The sequence below is a fragment of the Garra rufa genome, chromosome 18, assembly GCF_049309525.1.
Source record: "Garra rufa chromosome 18, GarRuf1.0, whole genome shotgun sequence".
Classification (NCBI taxonomy): domain Eukaryota; kingdom Metazoa; phylum Chordata; class Actinopteri; order Cypriniformes; family Cyprinidae; genus Garra; species Garra rufa.
In genome coordinates this window covers 43,582,420-43,609,647 of record NC_133378.1, presented here as the reverse complement: position 1 = coordinate 43,609,647, position 27,228 = coordinate 43,582,420, and the positions used below count along the sequence as shown (strand labels likewise).

Sequence of the window (27,228 nt, the reverse complement as noted above, 5' to 3'; positions counted from 1 at the left end):
AAAAAAGACAAATGGAGAATTGGAAAAAAATCTAATTTTGTACATTTTAAAGTTCATTTCTTTTATCTAATGCACTTTGAGAGTTCAAAACTAAGAGCGCCAACCCATGTTCTTAACTAAGAAAACTTAAGTCAGAAAAAAATCAGTGTACCTGAACTTTAAACAGGACTCTAAATTACATTCACACTGGTGTTTTACAGTACAATTACAGTTACAGTAATAGCCATATATTGTTAAACAACTGCACTATCAAATAAATGGAAATTAATATTTCATAGGTATATTATTTTTGCTTTACGCTACAGTAAGGGAATTACAATCCTTATTTCCTATTTTTTACACATTTTGAATTTAGACTGCATTTAAACCATTTGACTAAGCTTTTATTTTGACGAGCTGATCGCCTGATTGAAGCGCAAGCTTTGCTTTGAAACTTGATGAAGGGGTTAATCCATATTGTGCTTTCAGTTTGAGTTCGTCTGACAGTGTGTCACAGCATAATGGTCTAAAGCACAACTTTAAAGACCTGTTATGTTAGAGTAAAAAGTTTAATATATTTCAAAAACTACACTATTGTTTCATATCAACATGTCACATGATCATATTAAGACTAATTGAGTTTTGCTGTTGCGATACCAAGATATTGATAATATCGTGACACCCCTAGTACCCTGCAAAAATGCTTTTCTTATTAGATTTTTTGTCTTGCTTCCAGCTAAAATATCTAAAAATTCTTAAATCAAGAAGGATTTTCTAGACGAGTAAAAATTGTCTTGTTTTCAGAAAAAAAAAGTTAAAATTAAGTGAGTTTTTGCTTAGAACAATCAAAAATAGAAGTAAGCATAAACGTCTGATTTCAAACCGAAAACAAGATTATTCTTACCCCATTGGCAGAATATTTAGCTTGTTTCAAGCAAAAACGCACTTTACTTTAACTTGTTTTTTTCTGAAGTCAAGACAATTTTTACTCGTCTAGAAAAACCTTTTTAGATATTTTGGCTAGAAACAAGAATCTAAGTAAATTTAAGAAAATATTTTTTTGCAGTGTAGAATCAGATTACTGATCATCCCGCCAAGTTTTGTGTCTTGTTTCCAGCCAAAATATCTAAAAATTCTTAAATCAAGAAGGATTTTCTAGACGAGTAAAAATTATTTTCCTGCTTTTTGTCTGTTTGAAATAAGATCATTTTTCTTTCCCCATTGGCAGATTATTTAGCTTGTTCTAAGCAAAAACTCACTTAATTTTGACTTGTTTTTTCTGCAAGCAAGAAAATAATTTTACTCATCTAGAAAATCGTTCTTGATTTAAGAATTTTTTGATATTTTGGCTTAAAACGAGACAAAAAATCTAAGCTAGAACAGCATTTTTTGCAGTGTATGACAGATTTAGTGCAGAAATAGTAGAAGAAAACAACAAAGAAAAAGATGATTGTTATAAATACAGCAGTGCTTGGACTCCTAAAAACGTGACGTTTGTAACTCCTCTGATTTTGCTCAAATGGTTCAGTTTTAGCAGATTCAGTGAAGGGGGTGTAAACTTATGACGCAGCTGTACGTCACACAGATCTGAGAACACTGAACTATGAGAGTGTGTGTGTGTGTGTGTGTGTGTGTGTGTGTGTGTGTGTGTGTGTGTGTGTGTGTGTGTGTGTGTGTGTGTCAATGCTCGTTGGGCATGTGTCGTATGGTGTGGAATATCCAGTCCATCTTGGTGGTCCATCCTCCATGGTGGGCGTCGTTCATCTGTTTGGTGAAGTACTCCAGAGCCTCCTGCTGGTTCTTCTCCAGCGCCAGTGTCTTTCTCAGGTAGGCGATGTCGTCGAAGCTCTGCAGCTCAGGCATCCCGCAGCCCAACAGCAGAGAGAAGAGGTTGATGAAGAGGCTGGCGTGCTGACGGATGGCCAGATACGCTTTATAACACATCTCCTGAAACCTGGCGGTGAGAGACACAGCATACTGAACACACATCGCCACACACTGAGAGAGCTATTCCTTATTATGAGGACCAACAAATACCCACACAACTATAGTAATTAGTGTTGCACAATATACCACTATTAAAAAGTGTGGCAATATGATACGATTCTGCATTTTACTAGTACTGCTACTTTAACAAAGCATAAGAGCTGTATTAAGACTGTTTATTTAAGGTCCTATGATTAAAGCGAAGCAGAAAATGTGGACGGAATCACGGGATCCAGTCATAAAAACAGAATTTAGTGCATAATGTGGAATATCATGGAATTCGGCCTCAATATATGAGTATATGAATACATAAACAATCTCTAGAACTGCTGTCTCTTCGTCAGCATTTTACTGTTACTTTTGAGAAAAAACATTCTCATATCATATACAAACAGAAATGTAAAGGCAGCAACCCGTCTGAATAGATAACTTGACAAAAATATTACTTAATGTGATACGAAAAATATTATTAAAACAATATTTAAGGAATATTTAACAGAATTTATTTACAAGAAAATCTTAAATAATTTTTCTGGAAAAAAAAAATTATTTTAAAAATATAAATTAATTTGACATGCTTTTGATTATTAAAATTTATTAAAACTATTAAAATGGAATGCAGAAAATTAATAGAAAACTATTTCACAGAATTCGATAAAAAAAACTGAGTATGAGAAAAATTACAAAACGTATAGGGCCTTAAAATGTTAATTTTGTTCAACTCCTAAGAAATTGCTGTTAAATCATGTACGTTTTCTGATTTTTAATTAATTAGACATGCTTTTTGATACATATATTCAAATGTAACCACTAAAATAGAGTCTAGAAAATTTCAAAATGGGAAAAACTTAATCTAGAAACATTAAAATGAATTTGGAAAAATTAATTTGGGAATAAAACAAATTTAATAGGGCCCTGTTTATTTCATTTTTTTTTTTATTTCTTTGTTTTATTGTATTTGTCCTTTAGTCTGTTACTTGCATCTGTGTTCTTATTATTAATAACGAAGATAAAAAGTCAAAAATGACTATTAAGATTTAAATTGTTATTGTGAAATAATTACTATGTCAAGAAATAAGATGTGGCTTTATCCTTTTAGCTCTTTCCAAAGTTGCACAGATCTCTCCATAGCTGTAGGCTCGCATGCAGACACTCAAATTGGATTTTTATTATTTATTTATTTTTTTAAAGAGGGATGAAATGCTTTTTTTAATAGATAAATAACTATAACCTCTACTTAAATCATCTGTTATTTACCTGTGATTCTGTGTTCTTGTTGTAGTATCGGTTCAGTAGTAGCATCGATGTCAAAATTTTAGTATCATGACAACACTAATAGTAATATCCATCAATTTTGTCCTTGTGGTGACTTTTTTAGTGCCCACGAGTAAACAGGCTTATAAATCAGACAGAATGAAGAGTTTTGAGAATGTAAACATGGCTGTAGTGTGAGGTGTAAGGTTCGAATAAGAGAATAGCAAATACAGTTTGTACAGTGGAAAAAACATGACGCATCTGGAATGAAGCCATAAACCACACATGCAAGAAAGTACGTGTGTGTTCACACCTCTCGAACTCTTTGGTCTTTGTGCACTCCTGCACACCCTTGCTGATGACGATCAGGAAGTCTTGTGTCAGAACGAAAGGGACTCGCTCTCGCTTGTATCCAAATTTCTTCTTTTTGTGATCCAGGAAGTGGCCAAAGTCGATGTGGAACAGCTGCGGGAAACACAGTTTGAGTCTCAACACACTCTGGCCTTCAGAAGACATCTAATATCCAGTAATATCAGATGAGATACAACACCTGAACTGATCTGATCTGAATAATGACTCTATTGTCTGCTGTAGAGCTGTTTTACAGCTGATATTGATGATTTTTACAGGTCATACCTGTCCGTTCTCCTTCACCATGATGTTGCTGTTGTGTCTGTCTCCGATGCCCAGGATGAATGTGGCCACGCAGTATCCGGCACACGAGCGAGTGAATAAATCAATGGCTCTGTCGTATCTGAGAGAGTAACAGGTTTAGTTTAGGGGGAAACAGTTGGTCCTGGAAATAAAAACTTTACAGGGGTCCTACAAAGACTACAAAGTCTTTATTTAGTTTTGGGTAATTGACATTATTCCAGTAGCTTTCTCCCCAGACTGGCACAAATGGCTCGATTAGTTCTGGGTTTGATGAAGGTCTGCCTTCCGAAAAACCAAGTGTGTTGTGATTGGTTAGCAGTCCCACTGCGTTGTGATTGGCCAACAGCTTAGACGGCGTTTCAGTCGTGCCACGCCCCTTCCCAAAGCAGCAAGTTCCATGTACCACTGTTAGCGCAAGCTAGATTAAAGTGATTCTTACGTTTTAAATATGGATATTTTTCTTACAAAAACAGGAGGCTTTTACCGACCCCTCCGGAGTCATGTGATGCACTTTTTATTATGGATTGACTATGGATTGTTTGTTCAGTCTATGCCTTTCTAAAGCTTGGGAGTGGCAGAATTATTTTTGCTTTGGATTGCATTCGTCTGAAAGCAGGAAGTCATATACACCTAGGATGCATGAAGGGTGATTAAATAATCCGCTACAGTAGTGTTAGTCTTATCGTCGCTTCAAATCATAGTTTGTAATGTTGTGTCTCTCCTTGTAGCTGTTTGCTTTGGTTTGTGGATTATAACTCTTAAATTAAAACTTTTTAAAATCCCTATGGAAAAAATACTTCCAGAACTTCATTGAAAAAGTGATGCACCCTATTGCACCTGACTAAACTACGACAGCAACGCTGTTTAAATGAGTGAATTATGAATTATTCCATAACATTAGAACTTGTTACAATGTGCATCAAATCAAAGTGTTTCTGTATCTTGCTCCTCACTGTTTATGTTATTTTAATAGTTAATTTAGCTCATCTAGAAAATCCTTCTTGATTTAAGAATTTTCTGATATTTTGGCTGGAAACAAGACAAAAAATCTAAGTAAGAAAAGCAGTGTTTGCAGTGTAAAAGCATGTACAGTATACATGTCCTATAGGCAGTTTTCAGTGTGATGTGTTTGTTTCTTACGCCTCTCCCTTGTTCTTGTCTCTGATCCAGTGGTGCAGTGTGTTGCTGTTGAACTGCAGCGCCCCCTTCAGGCCTCCTTTACACTGGATCTGCATGATGGTGTGTGAGTTCTTCACCACCTCGATGAGACCGACGCAGTCACCGATGGACAGACAGCCATAGGGCAGCATTCTACACACACACAGAGAGAGAGAGAAAGAGTTAGCCAGCTGTGATTGGTGGATGTGCGTGAGCCGTGGGCTGTGATTGGTCGACTCACCGCAGGTCCAGTCCCTGATTCTGCCAGATATTCTCCATGATTTTAATAATCTGCAGCGTCAGCATGTCTTGCCGTAGATCTGCAGCACACACAGATGTTAAACATTATATGACAGATCCGGTCGTGGCATCCGTCGTGGGTTACGGCTAAATGAACACACCGTCTCCGTTTTTGAAGATGATCTCATTATTGGTGAAGAGCAGCTCGCTCATGATATCTGGATTCTCCCAGTTTAACCACAGCGGCCTCTTCGCTGAAGACATGATACGACACTCCTCCAACCTACAACACACAAATCACAGATTTTCCAGAGGACACTTTGGATTTCTCTTTTTATTGCTCTATCAATAAGAAAATACTATCAACATACAGAAAGCAAATACACTTTCACCATGTTTTTAGGAGTGAAATGTTTTATATATCAGTGTGAATGAAATATGAACAAACCTTTAGAATATATAGGAAAAAAATTAGGAATTTTTGAACAAATAATTAGGAATAAAACCGTAAAGTTTTGTATTGACTTGAACTCTACAGATGCAAATTAATAAAGTGCAATAAAATATACTCCTAAATGTGTATTTAGGATGCTATATTTCCACTAGTCTGACATATCTAAGGAAGCCAGTTTCCATCACTGAATAAAAAATAAAAAAGGTAATTGCGACTTTTTTTCTCACAATTTCGAGTTTATATCTTGGAATTCTGACTTTATTTCTAGGAATTGCACATTTTTATCACAATTCTAAAGTAATTTTCCAGAATTGTGAGTTTATATCTTGGAATTCTAACTTTATTTCTCAGAATTGCACGTTTTTATCACAATTCTAAAGTAATTTTCCAGAATTGTGAGTTTATATCTTGGAATTCTAACTTTATTTCTCAGAATTGCACGTTTTTATCACAATTCTAAAGTAATTTTCCAGAATTGTGAGTTTATATCTTGGAATTCTGACTTTATTTCTAGGAATTGCACGTTTTTATCACAATTCTAAAGTAATTTTCCAGAATTGTGAGTTTATATCTTGGAATTCTAACTTTATTTCTCAGAATTGCACGTTTTTATCACAATTCTAAAGTAATTTTCCAGAATTGTGAGTTTATATCTTGGAATTCTGACTTTATTTCTCAGAATTGCACGTTTTTATCACAATTCTAAAGTAATTTTCCAGAATTGTGAGTTTATATCTTGGAATTCTGACTTTATTTCTCAGAATTGCACGTTTTTATCACAATTCTAAAGTAATTTTCCAGAATTGTGAGTTTATATCTCGGAATTCTAACTTTATTTCTCAGAATTGCACGTTTTTATCACAATTCTAAAGTAATTTTCCAGAATTGTGAGTTTATATCTTGGAATTCTGACTTTATTTCTAGGAATTGCACGTTTTTATCACAATTCTAAAGTAATTTTCCAGAATTGTGAGTTTATATCTTGGAATTCTAACTTTATTTCTCAGAATTGCACGTTTTTATCACAATTCTAAAGTAATTTTCCAGAATTGTGAGTTTATATCTTGGAATTCTGACTTTATTTCTCAGAATTGCACGTTTTTATCACAATTCTAAAGTAATTTTCCAGAATTGTGAGTTTATATCTTGGAATTCTGACTTTATTTCTCAGAATTGCACATTTTTATCACAATTCTAAAGTAATTTTCCAGAATTGTGAGTTTATATCTTGGAATTCTGACTTTATTTCTCAGAATTGCACGTTTTTATCACAATTCTAAAGTAATTTTCCAGAATTGTGAGTTTATATCTTGGAATTCTGACTTTATTTCTCAGAATTGCACGTTTTTATCACAATTCTAAAGTAATTTTCCAGAATTGTGAGTTTATATCTTGGAATTCTGACTTTATTTCTAGGAATTGCACGTTTTTATCACAATTCTAAAGTAATTTTCCAGAATTGTGAGTTTATATCTTGGAATTCTAACTTTATTTCTCAGAATTGCACGTTTTTATCACAATTCTAAAGTAATTTTCCAGAATTGTGAGTTTATATCTTGGAATTCTGACTTTATTTCTCAGAATTGCACGTTTTTATCACAATTCTAAAGTAATTTTCCAGAATTGTGAGTTTATATCTTGGAATTCTGACTTTATTTCTCAGAATTGCACGTTTTTATCACAATTCTAAAGTAATTTTCCAGAATTGTGAGTTTATATCTCGGAATTCTAACTTTATTTCTCAGAATTGCACGTTTTTATCACAATTCTAAAGTAATTTTCCAGAATTGTGAGTTTATATCTTGGAATTCTGACTTTATTTCTCAGAATTGCACATTTTTATCACAATTCTAAAGTAATTTTCCAGAATTGTGAGTTTATATCTTGGAATTCTGACTTTATTTCTCAGAATTGCACGTTTTTATCACAATTCTAAAGTAATTTTCCAGAATTGTGAGTTTATATCTTGGAATTCTGACTTTATTTCTCAGAATTGCACGTTTTTATCACAATTCTAAAGTAATTTTCCAGAATTGTGAGTTTATATCTTGGAATTCTGACTTTATTTCTCAGAATTGCACGTTTTTATCACAATTCTAAAGTAATTTTCCAGAATTGTGAGTTTATATCTTGGAATTCTGACTTTATTTCTCAGAATTGCACGTTTTTATCACAATTCTAAAGTAATTTTCCAGAATTGTGAGTTTATATCTTGGAATTCTGACTTTATTTCTAGGAATTGCACGTTTTTATCACAATTCTAAAGTAATTTTCCAGAATTGTGAGTTTATATCTTGGAATTCTGACTTTATTTCTAGGAATTGCACGTTTTTATCACAATTCTAAAGTAATTTTCCAGAATTGTGAGTTTATATCTTGGAATTCTAACTTTATTTCTCAGAATTGCACGTTTTTATCACAATTCTAAAGTAATTTTCCAGAATTGTGAGTTTATATCTTGGAATTCTGACTTTATTTCTCAGAATTGCACGTTTTTATCACAATTCTAAAGTAATTTTCCAGAATTGTGAGTTTATATCTTGGAATTCTGACTTTATTTCTCAGAATTGCACGTTTTTATCACAATTCTAAAGTAATTTTCCAGAATTGTGAGTTTATATCTCGGAATTCTAACTTTATTTCTCAGAATTGCACGTTTTTATCACAATTCTAAAGTAATTTTCCAGAATTGTGAGTTTATATCTTGGAATTCTGACTTTATTTCTAGGAATTGCACGTTTTTATCACAATTCTAAAGTAATTTTCCAGAATTGTGAGTTTATATCTTGGAATTCTAACTTTATTTCTCAGAATTGCACGTTTTTATCACAATTCTAAAGTAATTTTCCAGAATTGTGAGTTTATATCTTGGAATTCTGACTTTATTTCTCAGAATTGCACGTTTTTATCACAATTCTAAAGTAATTTTCCAGAATTGTGAGTTTATATCTTGGAATTCTGACTTTATTTCTCAGAATTGCACGTTTTTATCACAATTCTAAAGTAATTTTCCAGAATTGTGAGTTTATATCTTGGAATTCTGACTTTATTTCTCAGAATTGCACGTTTTTATCACAATTCTAAAGTAATTTTCCAGAATTGTGAGTTTATATCTTGGAATTCTGACTTTATTTCTAGGAATTGCACATTTTTATCACAATTCTAAAGTAATTTTCCAGAATTGTGAGTTTATATCTCGGAATTCTGACTTTATTTCTAGAAATTGCATGTTTTTATCACAATTCTAAAGTAATTTTCCAGAATTGTGAGTTTATATCTTGGAATTCTGACTTTATTTCTAGGAATTGCACATTTTTATCACAATTCTAAAGTAATTTTCCAGAATTGTGAGTTTATATCTCGGAATTCTGACTTTATTTCTAAGAATTCCGAGTTTTTATCACAATTCTAAAGTAATTTTCCAGAATTGTGAGTTTATATCTTGGAATTCTGACTTTATTTCTAGGAATTGCACATTTTTATCACAATTCTAAAGTAATTTTCCAGAATTGTGAGTTTATATCTCGGAATTCTGACTTTATTTCTAGGAATTGCACATTTTTATCACAATTCTAAAGTAATTTTCCAGAATTGTGAGTTTATATCTCGGAATTCTGACTTTATTTCTAGGAATTGCACATTTTTATCACAATTCTAAAGTAATTTTCCAGAATTGTGAGTTTATATCTCGGAATTCTGACTTTATTTCTAGGAATTGCACATTTTTATCACAATTCTAAAGTAATTTTCCAGAATTGTGAGTTTATATCTTGGAATTCTGACTTTATTTCTCAGAATTGCACGTTTTTATCACAATTCTAAAGTAATTTTCCAGAATTGTGAGTTTATATCTCGGAATTCTGACTTTATTTCTAAGAATTCCGAGTTTTTATCACAATTCTAAAGTAATTTTCCAGAATTGTGAGTTTATATCTTGGAATTCTGACTTTATTTCTAGGAATTGCACATTTTTATCACAATTCTAAAGTAATTTTCCAGAATTGTGAGTTTATATCTCGGAATTCTGACTTTATTTCTAAGAATTCCGAGTTTTTATCACAATTCTAAAGTAATTTTCCAGAATTGTGAGTTTATATCTTGGAATTCTGACTTTATTTCTAGGAATTGCACATTTTTATCACAATTCTAAAGTAATTTTCCAGAATTGTGAGTTTATATCTTGGAATTCTAACTTTATTTCTCAGAATTGCACGTTTTTATCACAATTCTAAAGTAATTTTCCAGAATTGTGAGTTTATATCTTGGAATTCTAACTTTATTTCTCAGAATTGCACGTTTTTATCACAATTCTAAAGTAATTTTCCAGAATTGTGAGTTTATATCTTGGAATTCTGACTTTATTTCTAGGAATTGCACGTTTTTATCACAATTCTAAAGTAATTTTCCAGAATTGTGAGTTTATATCTTGGAATTCTAACTTTATTTCTCAGAATTGCACGTTTTTATCACAATTCTAAAGTAATTTTCCAGAATTGTGAGTTTATATCTTGGAATTCTGACTTTATTTCTCAGAATTGCACGTTTTTATCACAATTCTAAAGTAATTTTCCAGAATTGTGAGTTTATATCTTGGAATTCTGACTTTATTTCTAGGAATTGCACATTTTTATCACAATTCTAAAGTAATTTTCCAGAATTGTGAGTTTATATCTTGGAATTCTGACTTTATTTCTCAGAATTGCACGTTTTTATCACAATTCTAAAGTAATTTTCCAGAATTGTGAGTTTATATCTTGGAATTCTGACTTTATTTCTCAGAATTGCACGTTTTTATCACAATTCTAAAGTAATTTTCCAGAATTGTGAGTTTATATCTTGGAATTCTGACTTTATTTCTAGGAATTGCACATTTTTATCACAATTCTAAAGTAATTTTCCAGAATTGTGAGTTTATATCTCGGAATTCTGACTTTATTTCTAGAAATTGCATGTTTTTATCACAATTCTAAAGTAATTTTCCAGAATTGTGAGTTTATATCTTGGAATTCTGACTTTATTTCTAGGAATTGCACATTTTTATCACAATTCTAAAGTAATTTTCCAGAATTGTGAGTTTATATCTCGGAATTCTGACTTTATTTCTAAGAATTCCGAGTTTTTATCACAATTCTAAAGTAATTTTCCAGAATTGTGAGTTTATATCTTGGAATTCTGACTTTATTTCTAGGAATTGCACATTTTTATCACAATTCTAAAGTAATTTTCCAGAATTGTGAGTTTATATCTCGGAATTCTGACTTTATTTCTAGGAATTGCACATTTTTATCACAATTCTAAAGTAATTTTCCAGAATTGTGAGTTTATATCTCGGAATTCTGACTTTATTTCTAGGAATTGCACATTTTTATCACAATTCTAAAGTAATTTTCCAGAATTGTGAGTTTATATCTCGGAATTCTGACTTTATTTCTAGGAATTGCACATTTTTATCACAATTCTAAAGTAATTTTCCAGAATTGTGAGTTTATATCTTGGAATTCTGACTTTATTTCTCAGAATTGCACGTTTTTATCACAATTCTAAAGTAATTTTCCAGAATTGTGAGTTTATATCTCGGAATTCTGACTTTATTTCTAAGAATTCCGAGTTTTTATCACAATTCTAAAGTAATTTTCCAGAATTGTGAGTTTATATCTTGGAATTCTGACTTTATTTCTAGGAATTGCACATTTTTATCACAATTCTAAAGTAATTTTCCAGAATTGTGAGTTTATATCTCGGAATTCTGACTTTATTTCTAAGAATTCCGAGTTTTTATCACAATTCTAAAGTAATTTTCCAGAATTGTGAGTTTATATCTTGGAATTCTGACTTTATTTCTAGGAATTGCACATTTTTATCACAATTCTAAAGTAATTTTCCAGAATTGTGAGTTTATATCTCGGAATTCTGACTTTATTTCTAGGAATTGCACATTTTTATCACAATTCTAAAGTAATTTTCCAGAATTGTGAGTTTATATCTCGGAATTCTGACTTTATTTCTAGGAATTGCACGTTTTTATCACAATTCTAAAGTAATTTTCCAGAATTGTGAGTTTATATCTCGGAATTCTGACTTTATTTCTAGGAATTGCACGTTTTTATCACAATTCTAAAGTAATTTTCCAGAATTGTGAGTTTATATCTTGGAATTCTGACTTTATTTCTCAGAATTGCGAGTTTATATCACAATTCTAAAGTAATTTTCCAGAATTGTGAGTTTATATCTCGGAATTCTGACTTTATTTCTAGGAATTCCGAGTTTATATCACAATTCTAAAGTAATTTTCCAGAATTGTGAGTTTATATCTTGGAATTCTGACTTTATTTCTAAGAATTCCGAGTTTATATCACAATTCTAAAGTAATTTTCCAGAATTGTGAGTTTATATCTCGGAATTCTGACTTTATTTCTAGGAATTCCGAGTTTATATCACAATTCTAAAGTAATTTTCCAGAATTGTGAGTTTATATCTTGGAATTCTGACTTTATTTCTCAGAATTGCGAGTTTATATCACAATTCTAAAGTAATTTTCCAGAATTGTGAGTTTATATCTTGGAATTCTGACTTTATTTCTCAGAATTGCGAGTTTATATCACAATTCTAAAGTAATTTTCCAGAATTGTGAGTTTATATCTTGGAATTCTGACTTTATATCTCAGAATTGCACGTTTTTATCACAATTCTAAAGTAATTTTCCAGAATTGTGAGTTTATATCTTGGAATTCTGACTTTATTTCTAAGAATTCCGAGTTTATATCACAATTCTAAAGTAATTTTCCAGAATTGTGAGTTTATATCTCGGAATTCTGACTTTATTTCTAGGAATTCCGAGTTTATATCACAATTCTAAAGTAATTTTCCAGAATTGTGAGTTTATATCTTGGAATTCTGACTTTATTTCTCAGAATTGCGAGTTTATATCACAATTCTAAAGTAATTTTCCAGAATTGTGAGTTTATATCTTGGAATTCTGACTTTATTTCTCAGAATTGCGAGTTTATATCACAATTCTAAAGTAATTTTCCAGAATTGTGAGTTTATATCTTGGAATTCTGACTTTATATCTCAGAATTGCACGTTTTTATCACAATTCTAAAGTAATTTTCCAGAATTGTGAGTTTATATCTCGAATTCTGACTTTATTTCTAAGAATTCCGAGTTTTTATCACAATTCTAAAGTAATTTTTCAGAATTGTGAGTTTATATCTTGGAATTCTGACTTTATTTCTAAGAATTCCGAGTTTATATCACAATTCTAAAGTAATTTTCCAGAATTGTGAGTGTATATGTTGCAACACACAGTTTTTGCCTATAATCTTGTATTATGTGTATATACATATGTATGGCATGTTTATATGTGAGTGTGTTTACCTGAGATTCCCCAGCTGATGTACGGGGTTCAGAGGAGAGACGAACCCCTGCAGCGCCTCCATGTAGTCTGGACGGGACATGTGCTCCACCAGGAACTTCATCTGAGTCTGCAACAGCCAATCAGAATGAGGGATGAGCTTCATTAACCAATCAGCAGTCTCAGTCAGGACGATGAAATCCCTGGATCAGGTTAGTGGTGTCACTGACTGGTGCCTGTAAATGTTAGTGAGCATCTTCTGCCTCACCTTCTGTGTCTCGTCTTTCTTCTCCTGTTTGAGCGTGTCTGTGAGGTTCACCAGCTTGTCCATGGCCTCCACCTGTCTGTTCAGGTGTTTCAGGTACATGCCACACGCCCGACAGAACGCCTCCAACAGCAGCCCGAAGCGCCGAGACACAGTTTTATTGTGCATCTCTGACCTACACACACAGGTTATAATCCTTAATTATAACTAAAACCATAAAAAACATCATCACTAGATACTAAATAAACATGAACTGAAATATGAACGTAAACATAACAAGTTTAGCAATTTCAGCAACTTTCTGAGGTAACACTTCTTATTTTAGTTTAGTTTAAGTTAAAGTATTAAAATAACCAAAACTTCGTAAAAAACTATATAGATAAAAAAATTAAATATGTGATCCTGGAGCACAAAACCACACTGCAAAAAATGCTTTTTTAGCTTAGATTTGCATTTTCTAGACGAGTAAAAATTATTGCAAAAAGCAAAAAAATCTTATTTCAAACAGACAAAACAAGATTATTTTTCTCACCCCATTGGCAGATTATTTTGCTTGTTTTAAGCAAAAATGCACTTAATTTTGACTTTTTTTTTCTGAATACAAGAAAATGATTTTTACTCGTCTAGAAAATCCTTCTTGATTTAAGAATTTTTAGATATTTTGTCTGGAAACAAGACAAAAAATCTAAGCTAGAAAAGCATTTTTTGCAGTGCAGTCTTAATTATAACGTGTATATTTGTAGAAATAGCCAAAAATACATTGTATGGGTCAAAATAATCGATTTATCTTTTATGCCAAAAATTATTGGACCTTAAAAGAGAATGGGACCTTAAAATAAAGTGTTATCAAAATTATAATAGTATATTGAATCTCATAGAACCTGTCATACAATAATGAGAATGGTCCTAAAGCATCGCATTTTTACATCACAGTTATGAGCGTTTGCAAGTAAATGTGTGCTCTCATGAAAATAAAGTCTCTTTCTGTGGATTTCAGACTAAAATGTGACCTTCCATGAGATTCACACAGATAAATTCACGTCTGAACTCACTTCAGATGCCAGAAGAAAAAATGTCCGATCCTCTGATTGGTCAGCGCTTTCTTGATCAGGAACCGAGCTAAAGGGTTATCCAGATACATCTCATATTTCAGAACCTGAAAACACACACACACACACACACACACACACACACACACACACACACACACACACACACACACACACACACACACACACACACACACACACACACACACACACACACAGATATACAAGGGTACAAATGAAACCTGTGAGGAATCTAAAAAAATAGAGTTGGATTCTTACTAGGAATGTAACGGTATTATAAATATGGTAATATTGCGATAGCAAAACTGTCTGGATATTATCACATTGTCATGTGGTCACATGATGATATAAAACGATTGGTCTTCCAGACAAAAAGTCATTTTTAAAATATATTTAAACTTCTTATTCTAACATAAAATGTCTAAAAGTTGTGTTTTGGGCCATTATGCTTTGACACAGTATCTGTCAAACAAACTAAAACCGAAATCACAATATGATTATTCCTATCTGTGTGTTTCAAAGCGAAGCGATCAGCTCACGATCCGGTGTTTTTCACGTCTCAGAACGGCTCCGTTTACAGTGAATGAATGCAGTGAACTGGTTTATTGAGTGTGCTGTGAGTTTAGGAACACAACGGCCACCAGTTATGAATTATTTTTGTGGCAGATGATTACAGCATTTCACTAGATTTGTCGTGAGACGTGTTTTGTAAGACTGTTTTCATTAAAGCTGGAGTTTTTCTTCAAAATAAAAGCTCTACTGTCGCTTCTGTCAAAATAAATGCTTAAAAGTGCATTATGAATTACTGACAGCAAGTTGTTTGAATGCATTCCAAATTCAAAATATCCCTTCAAGTGTAGAAATTAGGAAATAAGTATTGTAATTTCCCCACTGTAGTGTAATGCAAAGCTAACATACCTACGAAATATTTATTTTCATTTATTTGACAGTGCTGTTGTTTTACAATATATGGCTATTACTGTCAGTGTTATTATTATTATTATTCTATTCTAATTAGTTTGTCTTCCTAAAACCGCAGTGTGAATGTAATCTAGACTGAGACAGTATATATCGCAAATGAAAAGAGGGTTGAGTCTGCTTTAAAGTTCTTTTTTTCTGATTTAAGTTTTCTTAGTTAAGAACATGAGAGCTCTTAATCTTGAACTCTCAAAATGCATTAGATAAAATAATTTAATTTTAAACAAAATTGTACAAAATTGTAATTTTTTCCAAGTCTTCATTTGTCTTTTTTTTTTTTTATATCACAATAAATATCATATCATGTACTTCATATCTAGGTATTATCGTACCATGAGATTTTGATATTCTTACAGCTCTACACTGCAAAAAATGCTTTTCCTACTTTAATTTTTGTCTTGTTTCCAGCCAAAATATTTAAAAATTCTTAAATCAAAAAGGATTTTCTAGACGAGTAAAAATTATCTTGATTTTAGAAAAAATAAGTCAAAATTAAGTGAGTTTGCCAATGGGGTAAGAAAAATAATATAGTTGCCTGTGGTAAATAAGATTACTTTGCTTGTTCTAAGCTAAAAGTCACTTAATTTTGACTTATTTTTTCTGAAAACAAGACAATCATTTTTACTTGTCCAGAATTTTTTTTTTAGATATTTTGGCTGGAAACAAGACACAAAATCTAAGTAAGAAAAGCATTTTTTGCAGTGTAATTCATACACACACACACCTGCACGAGCTGCAGCAGGTACTGACTGAGTTTGTCGTCCGTCAGGCCCTGGATCAGGCAGCGCAGGGCGAACTCTCGCACCATGGGATCGGGGAAGTTACAGTCCAGCAGCTCCAGAGCAGATTCAGGCTGCATGAGCGGCCAGTCCTTCAGCAGACAGTAGATCTACACACACACACACACACACACACACACACACACACACACACACACACACACACACAGACAGACAGACACACAGATGAGTGAAGAAGAGCTGGACTAATGGATGTGTGTGTATCATCGTGTCTGTCGTACCTGAGACACCTCGTCCCGCGAGTTCCACTTGACGGACAGCAGGAGTTTGGGAAGACTTTCTGGAATATTCACACAGTAATGCCTGAAACACAAACACATCTCTCTCAGTGTTCTGTGGTAACATTTGTGTTCAATCTTCTCTTCTGTTTGTGTGTGTTTACCGATGTCTCCACAGGAAGTCTTTCTCTTGTTCAGAGAGCTCATACAGCGGGTCTCGACTGCACAGCGCGCGCAGCTGCTCGGAGTCCGCCTGCGATATGGAGCTGTCACACGCCAGACGACTGCTCTGATTGGCCAAAGACATTCAGCATGAGATCTGGATTCAGTCTGACGGTATGTGAATGTGTGTGTGTGTGTGTGTGTGTGTGTGTGTGTGTGTGTGTGTGTGTGTGAGTGTGTGTGTGTGTGTGTGTGTGTGTGTGTGTGTGTACCAGCCCCAGACAGTAGCTGTATCCCAGCTCACGGGAGATGCTCCAGTTGGCGTGTTCCTCGATCTGCTGCTCATCAGGAAACACCACCGTCTGGTTAAACCAGGGAAACTCCAGCTCCACACACGGCGTCTCCTGCACACGCAACAACGAGGCTTTTTGCATCATGATATTTCACCATATTTATCACTATATAGTTATTTTTGCATTTTTATTAGGTTCTTAAATATATATTTAGAGGCAGAGCACCGAAGATAGCTCACATACGTCTGCAAGATGTCAGTTTTACATACATTCTAATTCATAAACATCTTAAAGGTGCCATAGAATGCATTGATACAATATTTTAAATAGCTCTCTGATATTTACATAGAAGGTATATGGGTTAGAGAAGGGCGATAATTCTCCAGAAACAGTTTTACAGGTCCATTTACAACCCTAGGATTTGTCCCTAGAATGAAATGGTCTGTTATTGCCTTATTTGGAAGCTTCATGAATAATAATGAAGAGCTCTGCTCTGATTGGCTGTTTCACAGAGCAGCTCATTCAGTAGCTCCTACATGGAGGGAAATATATATTTAATCACGGAGCCCGAGCCGCTATTAATATTTTTTCACAATAGCCTAGCTGCAGAACTTCTGATGATTGGGCTATGCAAATGTTGGGGGCGTGACTATTAACTAACGTAATAGTCTCTACATTAACCATAGTAAGTTTGGAGTCTCTAACTCTCTAGCGCCACCATTTGTCTACAATTTCACTCATGTTTATGCAAATAACTTTTGACCCATAAGGTTCATGGTGATTCAAATGAACTCCAAATGTAAAAATCATAATGTATCATTTTTTTCGCTATTTTTAACATTTTCGAACTCATCCTAGATGGTGCGTCTGATTTTTACCAAAATTGGCACAGATCATCTTCAGACCACTATGGCAAAAAGTTATGGAATTTAAGTTGATTTGTCAAACCGTTTTTGAATAACGCATGAACAAATTTGACGAAGAGCACACAAAAATGGATGTGAGGCTATATATCCGAAACGGTTTGTTGTATTGAGACCAAACTTGGTGTGTGTTATAACAAGCATGACCTGAGGCTACCTACAGTGTTTCGATGCAGTGCCACCTAGTGGTCAGGAGATATATGAAAAATGGCTATTTTTGCTTATAACTTCTGAATGGCTTGGCGCATGCCGATTCGAACCATCCTCAATTTTCCCATGTCAGCCATTTTGGGTGTCAACCATTCTCAATTCTGTCATAAAATGCTATATTTTACGAATGCACCGGTATATTGTTACGAAACTCAATATGTATGTTTGGCATCATGCTTTGACAGTGCTAAAAAAATTCTAATAACATTTGATTAAATTGGCCTACTGTACTGAAAGTGACCTCAGTTTATTCCTAGGGACTTTTGGTCTGATTTTCACCAAATTTGACTCGGATCATCTTCAGACCATGCTGGCAGAAAGTTATGGATTTCGTGTCGATATACAAAACGGTTTTCGTTTAACGCTATTGTCACCTTACACTGACCACACCACATCAGTTTGGTAACAGGGCCACCTATTGGTCAAGACTGATAAACTATTCATTAACCATTAATAATGAAATCTTCAAAACTGCTAATAACTTTTGCTAGCATTAGCCTTTTGTAATAAAACTGGTCTCTTTGGGTTATATATATGGGTTAATATTCTTTGGGTTATGCTGACAACATAGATACCAATTATGCCATAGTCAACCAAACTTTCTGTCCTCCATTTTGATTTTGTGTTGATAGACAAAATGCTTTTTTGTATAGCAACGCAACAAAGCTGAGGCATGATGCCAGGTTACGCCTGAGGCTGAATCTTTGCAAAGATCACTTTTAGCTTTTTTTTTAGTTAGTAATGTTAGTGCTTCATCGTGAACCTATTTACTAAGGCAAAAATGTCACATTTTCATTTTAAGTTTTACATTTTTTACATTTTATTGCAGTTTTATTTAATTTAACAGAAATGTTTTCAATAGTTTCCATTAGTGATAATAGTGGTGTCTCACACACCTTGTTTGGGTTCGATCCCGACACTCCGATGGGGTTGAGGAGATCCTCCAGGCCGTGAGGAACCGGCCACAAACCCAGAGCCACTTTCCCGCTGACCAGCGTGTCTTTATAGTCGAATAGGTTGATGTTTCCCCAGGCCAGAGGACAGTGTTCCTGCACACACAGATCAGCAATGAGGAACTCACAGTCAGGATGAGCACAGGATCAGGAAAAGTCAAAGTTCACCTCTTTGGCTCCCTTGCGACCCTTGACGGAGCAGATGGACAGACAGAGACGAGCAGATCGAGGGACGTCGGTCAGGTAGATGTCATACGACAGCCACTCGTTCCACCTGTGAGTGACACGAGAGAGATCATGTACACATCTGATAGTGTGTGGCTTCTGTTGTGCAGTCTCTTCTTTCAAACACAAACGTGACCCTGGAGCACAAAACCAGTCTTAAGTAGCATTCTATGGGTCAAAATGATCGATTTTTCTTTTACGTCAAAAATCGTTAGGATATTAAGATCATGTTCCATGAAGATATTTTGTAAATGTCATACTGTAAATATATCAAAAACTAATTTTTGATTAGTAATATGCATTGCTAAGAACTTCATTTGGACAAATTTAAAGGTGATTTTCTCAATATTTAGATTTTTTTGCACCCTCAGATTGCAGATTTTCAAATAGTTGTATCTCAGCCAAATATTGTCCTATCCTAACAAACATATTTATTCAGCTTTCAGGTGATGCATAAATCTCAATTTCACAAAATGTACCCCTTAAGACTGGTTTTGTGGTCCAGGGTCACAAGTGTCTTCTTAAATCAAAATGTATTTACTGGAGACATAAAATGACAGAAAATAAGTCGTCTTGTTTTCTAGGAAACTGAACAAAATGAAGCGAGTTTATAATTACAACAAGAACAAATGGGAACAAATTTTTCAGAAGCCAAGACTTAATATTGCATCTCCAGTAAATACAGCATGATTTAACATTATTTAGATACTTGAACTGGAAAACAAGTCATGTGCTTTCTTGTTTTCAGCCCAAATATCGAACAATTCTTAAATCAAAAAGGATTTTCTAGACAAGTAAAAAATGATTGCCTTGTTTTCAGAAAAAAAAAGTCAAAATTAAGTGATTTGGGCTGAAAACAAGACAAAAAATCTAAGCAAGATAAGCATTTTTTGCAGTGAAAATACTGAGGAAGATATTAACTTACTGTAGTGTAGCTGCTCATTTGTGACTGTTGTGTGATAAAGATTCTATTTGATTCTATTATGTTTTTGCTTTCATTTTGATTGATATAAGGATGTATTTCATATATATAAATCCATATACATAATATTTCATTTTACATCATAATTTTTCTTTATATGTGACCCTGAACCACAAAAGCAGTCGCACAGGTATATTTGTAGCAATAGCCAACAATACATTGTATGGGTCAAAATTATTTATCTTTTATGCCAAAAATCATTAGGATATTAAGATCATGTTCCATGAAGATATTTTGTAAATTTCCTACCATAAATGTATCAAAACCTAATTTTTGATTAGTAATATGCATCGCTAAGAACTTCATTTGGACAACTTTAAAGGTGATTTTCTCAATATTTAGATTTTTTGGCACCCTCAGATTGCAGATTTTCAAATAGTTGTATCTCAGCCAAATGTCGTCCTATCCTAACTATGACTGTTTTTGTGGTCCAGGGTCACATGTGTGTGTGTGTTATTGAGTGTGTGTTACCTTGGGTTGGAGCAGGGCACTCTCTGTGTATTGACGTTGTCACACAGCGGTTCTCCTCCGTGATATATTCCTGTCCTGACGTAGATCTGTCACACACACACACGATGAGCAAATGACTGACACAGTCTATAATAGTGTGTGTGTGTGTGTCTCACCTTGTCTATGTCTCTGATGTTGACGTTGACGTAGGTGGCGCACAGCAGCCGTACTCTCAGGTTTGTGTTGAAGGCCCAGAGGGATCGTGGGGATCCGGGGTCTCCTCCGCCGGGGCAGGGGCTGGGCTGAGGCGTGCGCCGGCTGTAGGACGGAGGCATGAATCCGCTGGCGGGCAGCTGACTGTACAGACTGTCCTTACTGACCAGCATCAGGTGAGGCAGACGAGCCAGTGTGATGCAGCTCCTGATGTACTGAACACACACACAGCAGCATTCATTACCACCTTCCCTTCAGATGTGATGAACCAGAAGAAACCCTTGCATGTTTGGATCAATGTAAGGGTGAGTAAATGTTTTTGCACTGCAAAAAATGCTTTTCTTACTAAGATTTTTAGTCTTGTTTCCAGCCAAAATATCTACAAATTCTTAAATCAAGAAGGATTTTCTAGACGAGTAAAAATTAATGTCTTATTTTCCGAAAAAACAAGTCGAAATTAAGTGTGTTTTTGCTTGAAACAAGCAAAATAATCTGCCAATGGGGTAAGAAAAATAATCTTGTTTTCTATTTGAAATTAGATTTTTTTTCTTACCCTATTGGCAGATTGTTTTGCTTGTTCTAAGAAAAAATCACTGAATTTTGGCTTGTTTTTTCTGAAAACAAGAAAATAATTTTTACTCGTCTAGAAAATCCTTCTTGATTTAAGAATTTGTAGATATTTTGGCTGGAAACAAGACTAAAAAATCTAAGTAAGAAAAGCATTTTTTGAAGAAAAGCATTTTTTGTGGTGAACTGATCCTTTAAGACAAGAAGCCCATTGCGCTACAAGTGCACTAGAAAGTCAGTTTGAACCGACACTGAATGAACGGCTCAGATCAGATTAAATCATTCAAATAATTAGCACACAAAATTAAGATGCATATGTACAAGAGTACAAACGTACTGTACTAAGATGATGATGAATGTCTCTGATGTTGGCCCACTGGTTATTTGTCATGAAAACCTTTGCATTATCATGCATTGCTAACAAGCCTGTTTCTGCCACTAAATAAAACATTTAAAAAGGTAAATGCGACATTTTATCTCTAAATTCATATAAATGATATAAACTGGCAATTGTGAGAAATACAGTCAGATTTATGAGATTTAAACATGCAACTCTGAGAAATAAAATCAGGATTGCAAGATATAAACTCGTAATTGTAAGAAAACAGTCTCCTTTTTCATCAGAATTGGACTTTATAAATCACAATGGCTTGTTTATTTCTCACAATTCTGAGAAAATAAGTCAGGAAAGAGTCAGAATTACAAGATATAAATTCACAATTGTGAGAAAATGGACAGAATTTTGACATTTAAAGTCAGAATTGTGAGATATAAATTTGCAATTGTGAGGAAAAAGTCTCTATCATTAGAATTGGACTTTATAACTCACAATTGCAAGTTTATGTCTCACAATTCTGAGAAAATAAGTCACAATTGCAAAAAAGTCAGAATTTCAAGATATTAACTTGCAATTGTGAGAAAAACTCAGAATCTTGACATAAAAAGTCGGAATTGTAAGATATAAATTCACAATTGTAAAGAAAAAGTCTGTTTCTGTTTGCATTTTTATTTTGTCGAGAACAGTTCATCCAAACGATTTTTGCTGTGGACCCGAGGGAGTGCAGTGTTGCATTTTGGTGCAATATGAACACAACACGTTCAGAATTAATACATTGTAATAGAACATTGCGAGTTGGAAGCTGTGCGCCTCACGCAGGCAGAGCTTATGCTTCATGAACGGACACCGCGCTACTGATACAAAACACACAGGTCTGTTAAGAGCAACACTTTTAATAAGGTAGCCTAACATGTTTTAACAAACAAATCACTCCCAAATCAGAAATTAGCAGCACAGTAATTACTGACACCGTAAAGGGTAGGCTATTTAAATAAAAGAAGAAAGAAAAGGTGCGGTGTTTATTTATGAATAAATTATTTATATCTAAATTATTTATAAATAAATATATATACATATACATTATATATGACGTTTGTGTATATAGGCCTATATATAAAATACACGTTTATTACTTTGAAACCCAAAGTAAATGAGGCTCAAACATTAACAAACGTGTGTTTATTTGAGCACTTCCGTCAGTGAACAAGCAGCCTACAAAGTGCTAAAATAAATCAAATAAATAATACATTTAAATACGAAACTAGCCTAAATAAGAATGTTAAATCAGCTATTAAACAAACTTTCGTTGCAAAAATTCCTAAAACCTCGTCCGGACCTCGTCTGACATCTGATCAGAGTCTTTTTTCTCTTTCTCTTCCCCATGACACAGCTGCTGTTTTTAATAGCAAAGTGATTACATTTATTTTCGTTTATTTAGGTTATAAAGTTAATTTAAAAATATATTTGGAACACTTTTTATTTGTTAAATTTAAGTTTTTGTTTTTTAAAGTAACGACCAAGCAGTCAGCGGCAAACAGATCAATGTAGCCTTCTCAAGTCATCACGATTTAAATTAAAATCCATAGATATAAAAAACTTAAAGCATATCCCAATGTTAGTAGAATCGTTTAACCTGGATAAAAGTGTGCTATTAGGCTCATATCCGATCGTTTGTGCGGAGAGTAAAGCTGAAGCAGATCATGGATGCGCCAGCGCGATGTGAAACTTCATTTTTGCTCATAAAGGTAAGACTAATATATCATCCGGAACTGTAAAGAAATAATTTAAATAATTCAAACCAAAAACAAAACTCTTTCATTAGCTATAGGCCTAATCCATAAAGATGCATTCAGGCATTAAAGGCGCGTTCATGAGCAAATGGCGAGTCATCTTTGTGCCAAACACTAGTTTAATAAAAAATAATTCAAATATCTCCTTACTTTTCCCCCGACACATTCATGGTAATTATTTTTGCTGGGTCTTTGCGGTCAGCTTTATCCTACTGCGTACATTTAAACGCAGAGGTGCGGTTATCATTGCGAAAGTCACAACTAGTAAAAACTAATATGTTTATTACTTTGAAACCCAAAATTAATGAGGCTTTTTGATTTTAGCCTTAGTTATGCTTCCACCATTAAAGTGAGCCCGACTGTACTTTATAGTGTCTCTCAAATATCTCTCTCTCTCTCTTTTTTTTGTTGCTGTCTCTGTGTTAGTGGCGCAGCAGTCTGATCTTCTTCATTCATATTTAAGTGCGAATGAGAACCGTTTCGCAGGGGATGCAAGGTGTATGAAAAAAAAGAGAACATTTGAATCTCAACATTTAAAATCGAATGGCAACCCACCGAACGAATATTAGAATAATCAAATATTCTGGTCCAGCCCTACAAATCTGGCAACCATTTGCACATCTTTTCTCTACTCTGAGTAAGCAAACGCTCTCTTTCCACTAAGAGAAAAAGCACTGATGATCTGAAAGCTCCAGAAAACATGTATAGTTGCTACACTGAGATACTCTCTTGATTTGTGCTTCTGTGAAAATGCAATAATTCTGTTTAAATGTACAAGGAAATTCCTCAAATAATCGTGAATGTGAGTTTTGAACAAAATAATGGTGATGATCATCCCCTGAAGGAACAGCACAGATTCCCACCTTGTATTGGCTGAGAGGGTATTTCTCCATGAAGTACTCGTCGCATCCGCACACTTTGAGGATGTACTGGCCCTGGTACTCCTGCACACACAGACGCAGCTGCTGCGCAGACAGATGCATGCTGCGGGTCTTCTTGCGGATGGCTTCCGCTATCAGCTGCTCCGGCAGAGAGTCGTGCGCGATCTTCAGAGTGTACTTCTGCTTGGAGTTGGACGGAGACACGATCACCCAGATGGTGACGATCAGACGGCCTGCAGAGAGACAGACCCAATTATGAGAAAAAAAGTCAGAATTTCAAGACATAAATTCACAATTGTGAGGGAAAAATCAGAATTGTGAAATAAAAAGTCAGAATTGTGAGATATAAAATCAGAATTGTGAGGGAAAAGTGAGGCTGAGGCTGGAGGAAGACAGGAAGATGGGATGTTACGCAGACTCAGACTCACCTTTGTCGAGTTTGCTGTAGATGTGCTGTGGCAGATCAGGTGAGGACTCCACATTGGGAGGATAGACGTACAGCGCCTGTGTGTGTGCACCTCCTCCCTCACGCTCCTCCACCGCCTCCCTGCACACGCTCAGAATGTTCCTCCGGAACTCCTGCACCTCCGGATCCTTCACCAGCTCGAACTCACAGATGGGCATCCCTATGGCGAAACCTGAACACACACACACACACACACACACACACACACACACACACACACACACACACACACACACACACACAGACACACACACACACACACACACACACACACACACACACACACACACAGACACACACACACACACACACACACACACACAGACACACACACACACACACACACACACACACACACACACACAAACACACACACACACACACACACACACACACACACACACACACACACACACACACACACACACACACACACACACAGACAGACACACACACACACACACACACACACACACACACACACACACACACACAAACACACACACACACACACACACACACACACACACACACACACACACACACACACACACACACGCGACCAGCGTTTACACAACATCACAGAATCAAAAAATGCTTTTCTTACTAAGATTTTTTTTCTTGTTTCCAGCCAAAATATCTACAAATTCTTAAATCAAGAAGGATTTTCTAGACGAGTCAAAATTAATGTCTTATTTTCAGAAAAAACAAGTCGAAATTAAGTGTGTTTTTGCTTGAAACAAGCAAAATAATCTGCCAATGGGGTAAGAAAAATAATCTTGTTTTCTGTTTGAAATTAGATTTTTTTTTCTTACCCCATTGGCAGATTATTTTGCTTGTTCTAAGAAAAAATCACTGAATTTTGGCTCGTTTTTTCTGAAAACAAGAAAATAATTTTTACTCGTCTAGAAAATCCTTCTGGATTTAAGAATTTGTAGATATTTTGTCTGGAAATGATAAACAACCAAAAATAATATCCTGTGATGCAAAACTACTCTACTTCTTTGTCAAATCATGATATTTTGAAATAAAAACAATGATTAGTAATTAATTAATGTAATTCATTACCGAATGTGATGAGACATGAAATATTAATGGACCCCATAGTGCCATTTTCAACATAGAGCTGAGGTCAAAAGTTTACATCCCCCTTAAATACGAGGGATCATACAAGATGCATGTTGTTTTTTATTTAGTACTGACCTGAATAAGATATATTTACATAAAAGATGTTTACATATAGTCCACAAGAGAAATACTGTATACTTCTTAATACTGTGTTGTTTCCTGAATGATCCACAGCTGTGTTTTTTGTTTAGTGATAGTTGTTGATGAGTCTCTTGTTTGTCCTGAACAGTTAAACTGCTGCTGTTTTGGTTTTCCAGCATTTAAAGGCGTTCAAATACACAAAAATGCTGGAAAACCAAAGATTGGATTTTTCTGAAGAACAGCAGCAGTTTAACTGTTCAGGACAAACAAGAGACTCATGAACAACTATCACTAAACAAAAACTAAAGTGGACTATATGTAAACATCTTTTATGTGAAATATCTCATTCAGGTCGGTACTAAATAAAAAACAACACGCATTTAGTATGATCCTCTTATTTTGCTGAAACAACCACTGACCGATCTCTCTGTTGAGTATCTTCTCCTCTCTGTTGCCCAGCGGCTCGATGACCTTCAGGATGGGGTGAAAGAGCCGGAGGTCACACAGGCGGCGCGTCTCATCGTAGAACTCCTCTCTCTCTGCCTCCTGCGTCACTCCCACAAAGATGTAGCAGGACTCCTCCTGTGGGCCGATCAGAGCGAGATCAGAGCGCTTCACCTGCTTACGTCATCTTCATGAGTGGAGGTGTGCGTACCTGCAGCAGGTGGTAGAGCGGGTACTTGCGGGCCTCGCTGAAGAGCTGCTGCTTGATGCTGGTCAGCGGAGCTTCTCTCAGACACTCCAGACTGACCAGGATACCGTTGGGCAGACAGCAGTCCACCAGGATACGAGGAGGCATCAGGTGAAGACCCCATAACTCTCCTGACGATGGCCGAGGAACCATTCTGGCCCCGGACACACACACTCAACACCTGCACACACACACACACACACACACACACACACACACACACACACACACACACACACACACACACACAGACAAATACACACACACACACACACACACACACACACACACACACACACACACACACACACACACACAGACAAATACACACACACACACACACACACACACACACACACACACAAATACACACACACACACACACACACACACACACACACACACACACAAATACACACAAATACACACACACACACACACACACACACACACACACACACACACA

General features: G+C 34.9%; 1 protein-coding gene across 1 annotated transcript; it reads right to left on the bottom strand.

Moving 5' to 3' along the window:
* Positions 1-604: 604 nt before the first annotated feature.
* Positions 605-26,933, bottom strand: LOC141290799 (phosphatidylinositol 4,5-bisphosphate 3-kinase catalytic subunit alpha isoform-like). Its single transcript, XM_073822922.1, has 21 exons — positions 26,727-26,933; positions 26,491-26,653; positions 24,825-25,034; positions 24,379-24,629; positions 20,785-21,036; positions 20,630-20,715; positions 19,120-19,225; positions 18,895-19,047; positions 16,845-16,976; positions 16,575-16,699; positions 16,414-16,495; positions 16,117-16,281; positions 14,397-14,500; positions 13,348-13,519; positions 13,103-13,209; positions 5,433-5,554; positions 5,273-5,351; positions 5,014-5,184; positions 3,856-3,973; positions 3,533-3,684; positions 605-1,933 (listed from the first exon to the last, which is right to left on the bottom strand). Exons 1-21 carry the CDS (start codon positions 26,913-26,915, stop codon positions 1,660-1,662), a joined length of 3,213 nt encoding a protein of 1,070 aa, XP_073679023.1. The 5' UTR covers positions 26,916-26,933; the 3' UTR covers positions 605-1,659.
* Between the last annotated feature and the right edge of the window lie 295 nt (positions 26,934-27,228).

Bases quoted from the DNA above. Each gene is read 5' to 3' on its own strand.
- LOC141290799 (XM_073822922.1), bottom strand. From the start codon at position 26,915: ATGGTTCCTCGGCCATCGTCAGGAGAGTTATGGGGTCTTCACCTGATG. The intron at 20,716-20,784 runs GTGAGACACACA...TGTGTGTGACAG, and splicing joins ACATCAGAGACATAGACAAG to ATCTACGTCAGGACAGGAAT. The intron at 13,210-13,347 runs GTGAGGCAGAAG...TGGCTGTTGCAG, and splicing joins AGAAAGACGAGACACAGAAG to ACTCAGATGAAGTTCCTGGT.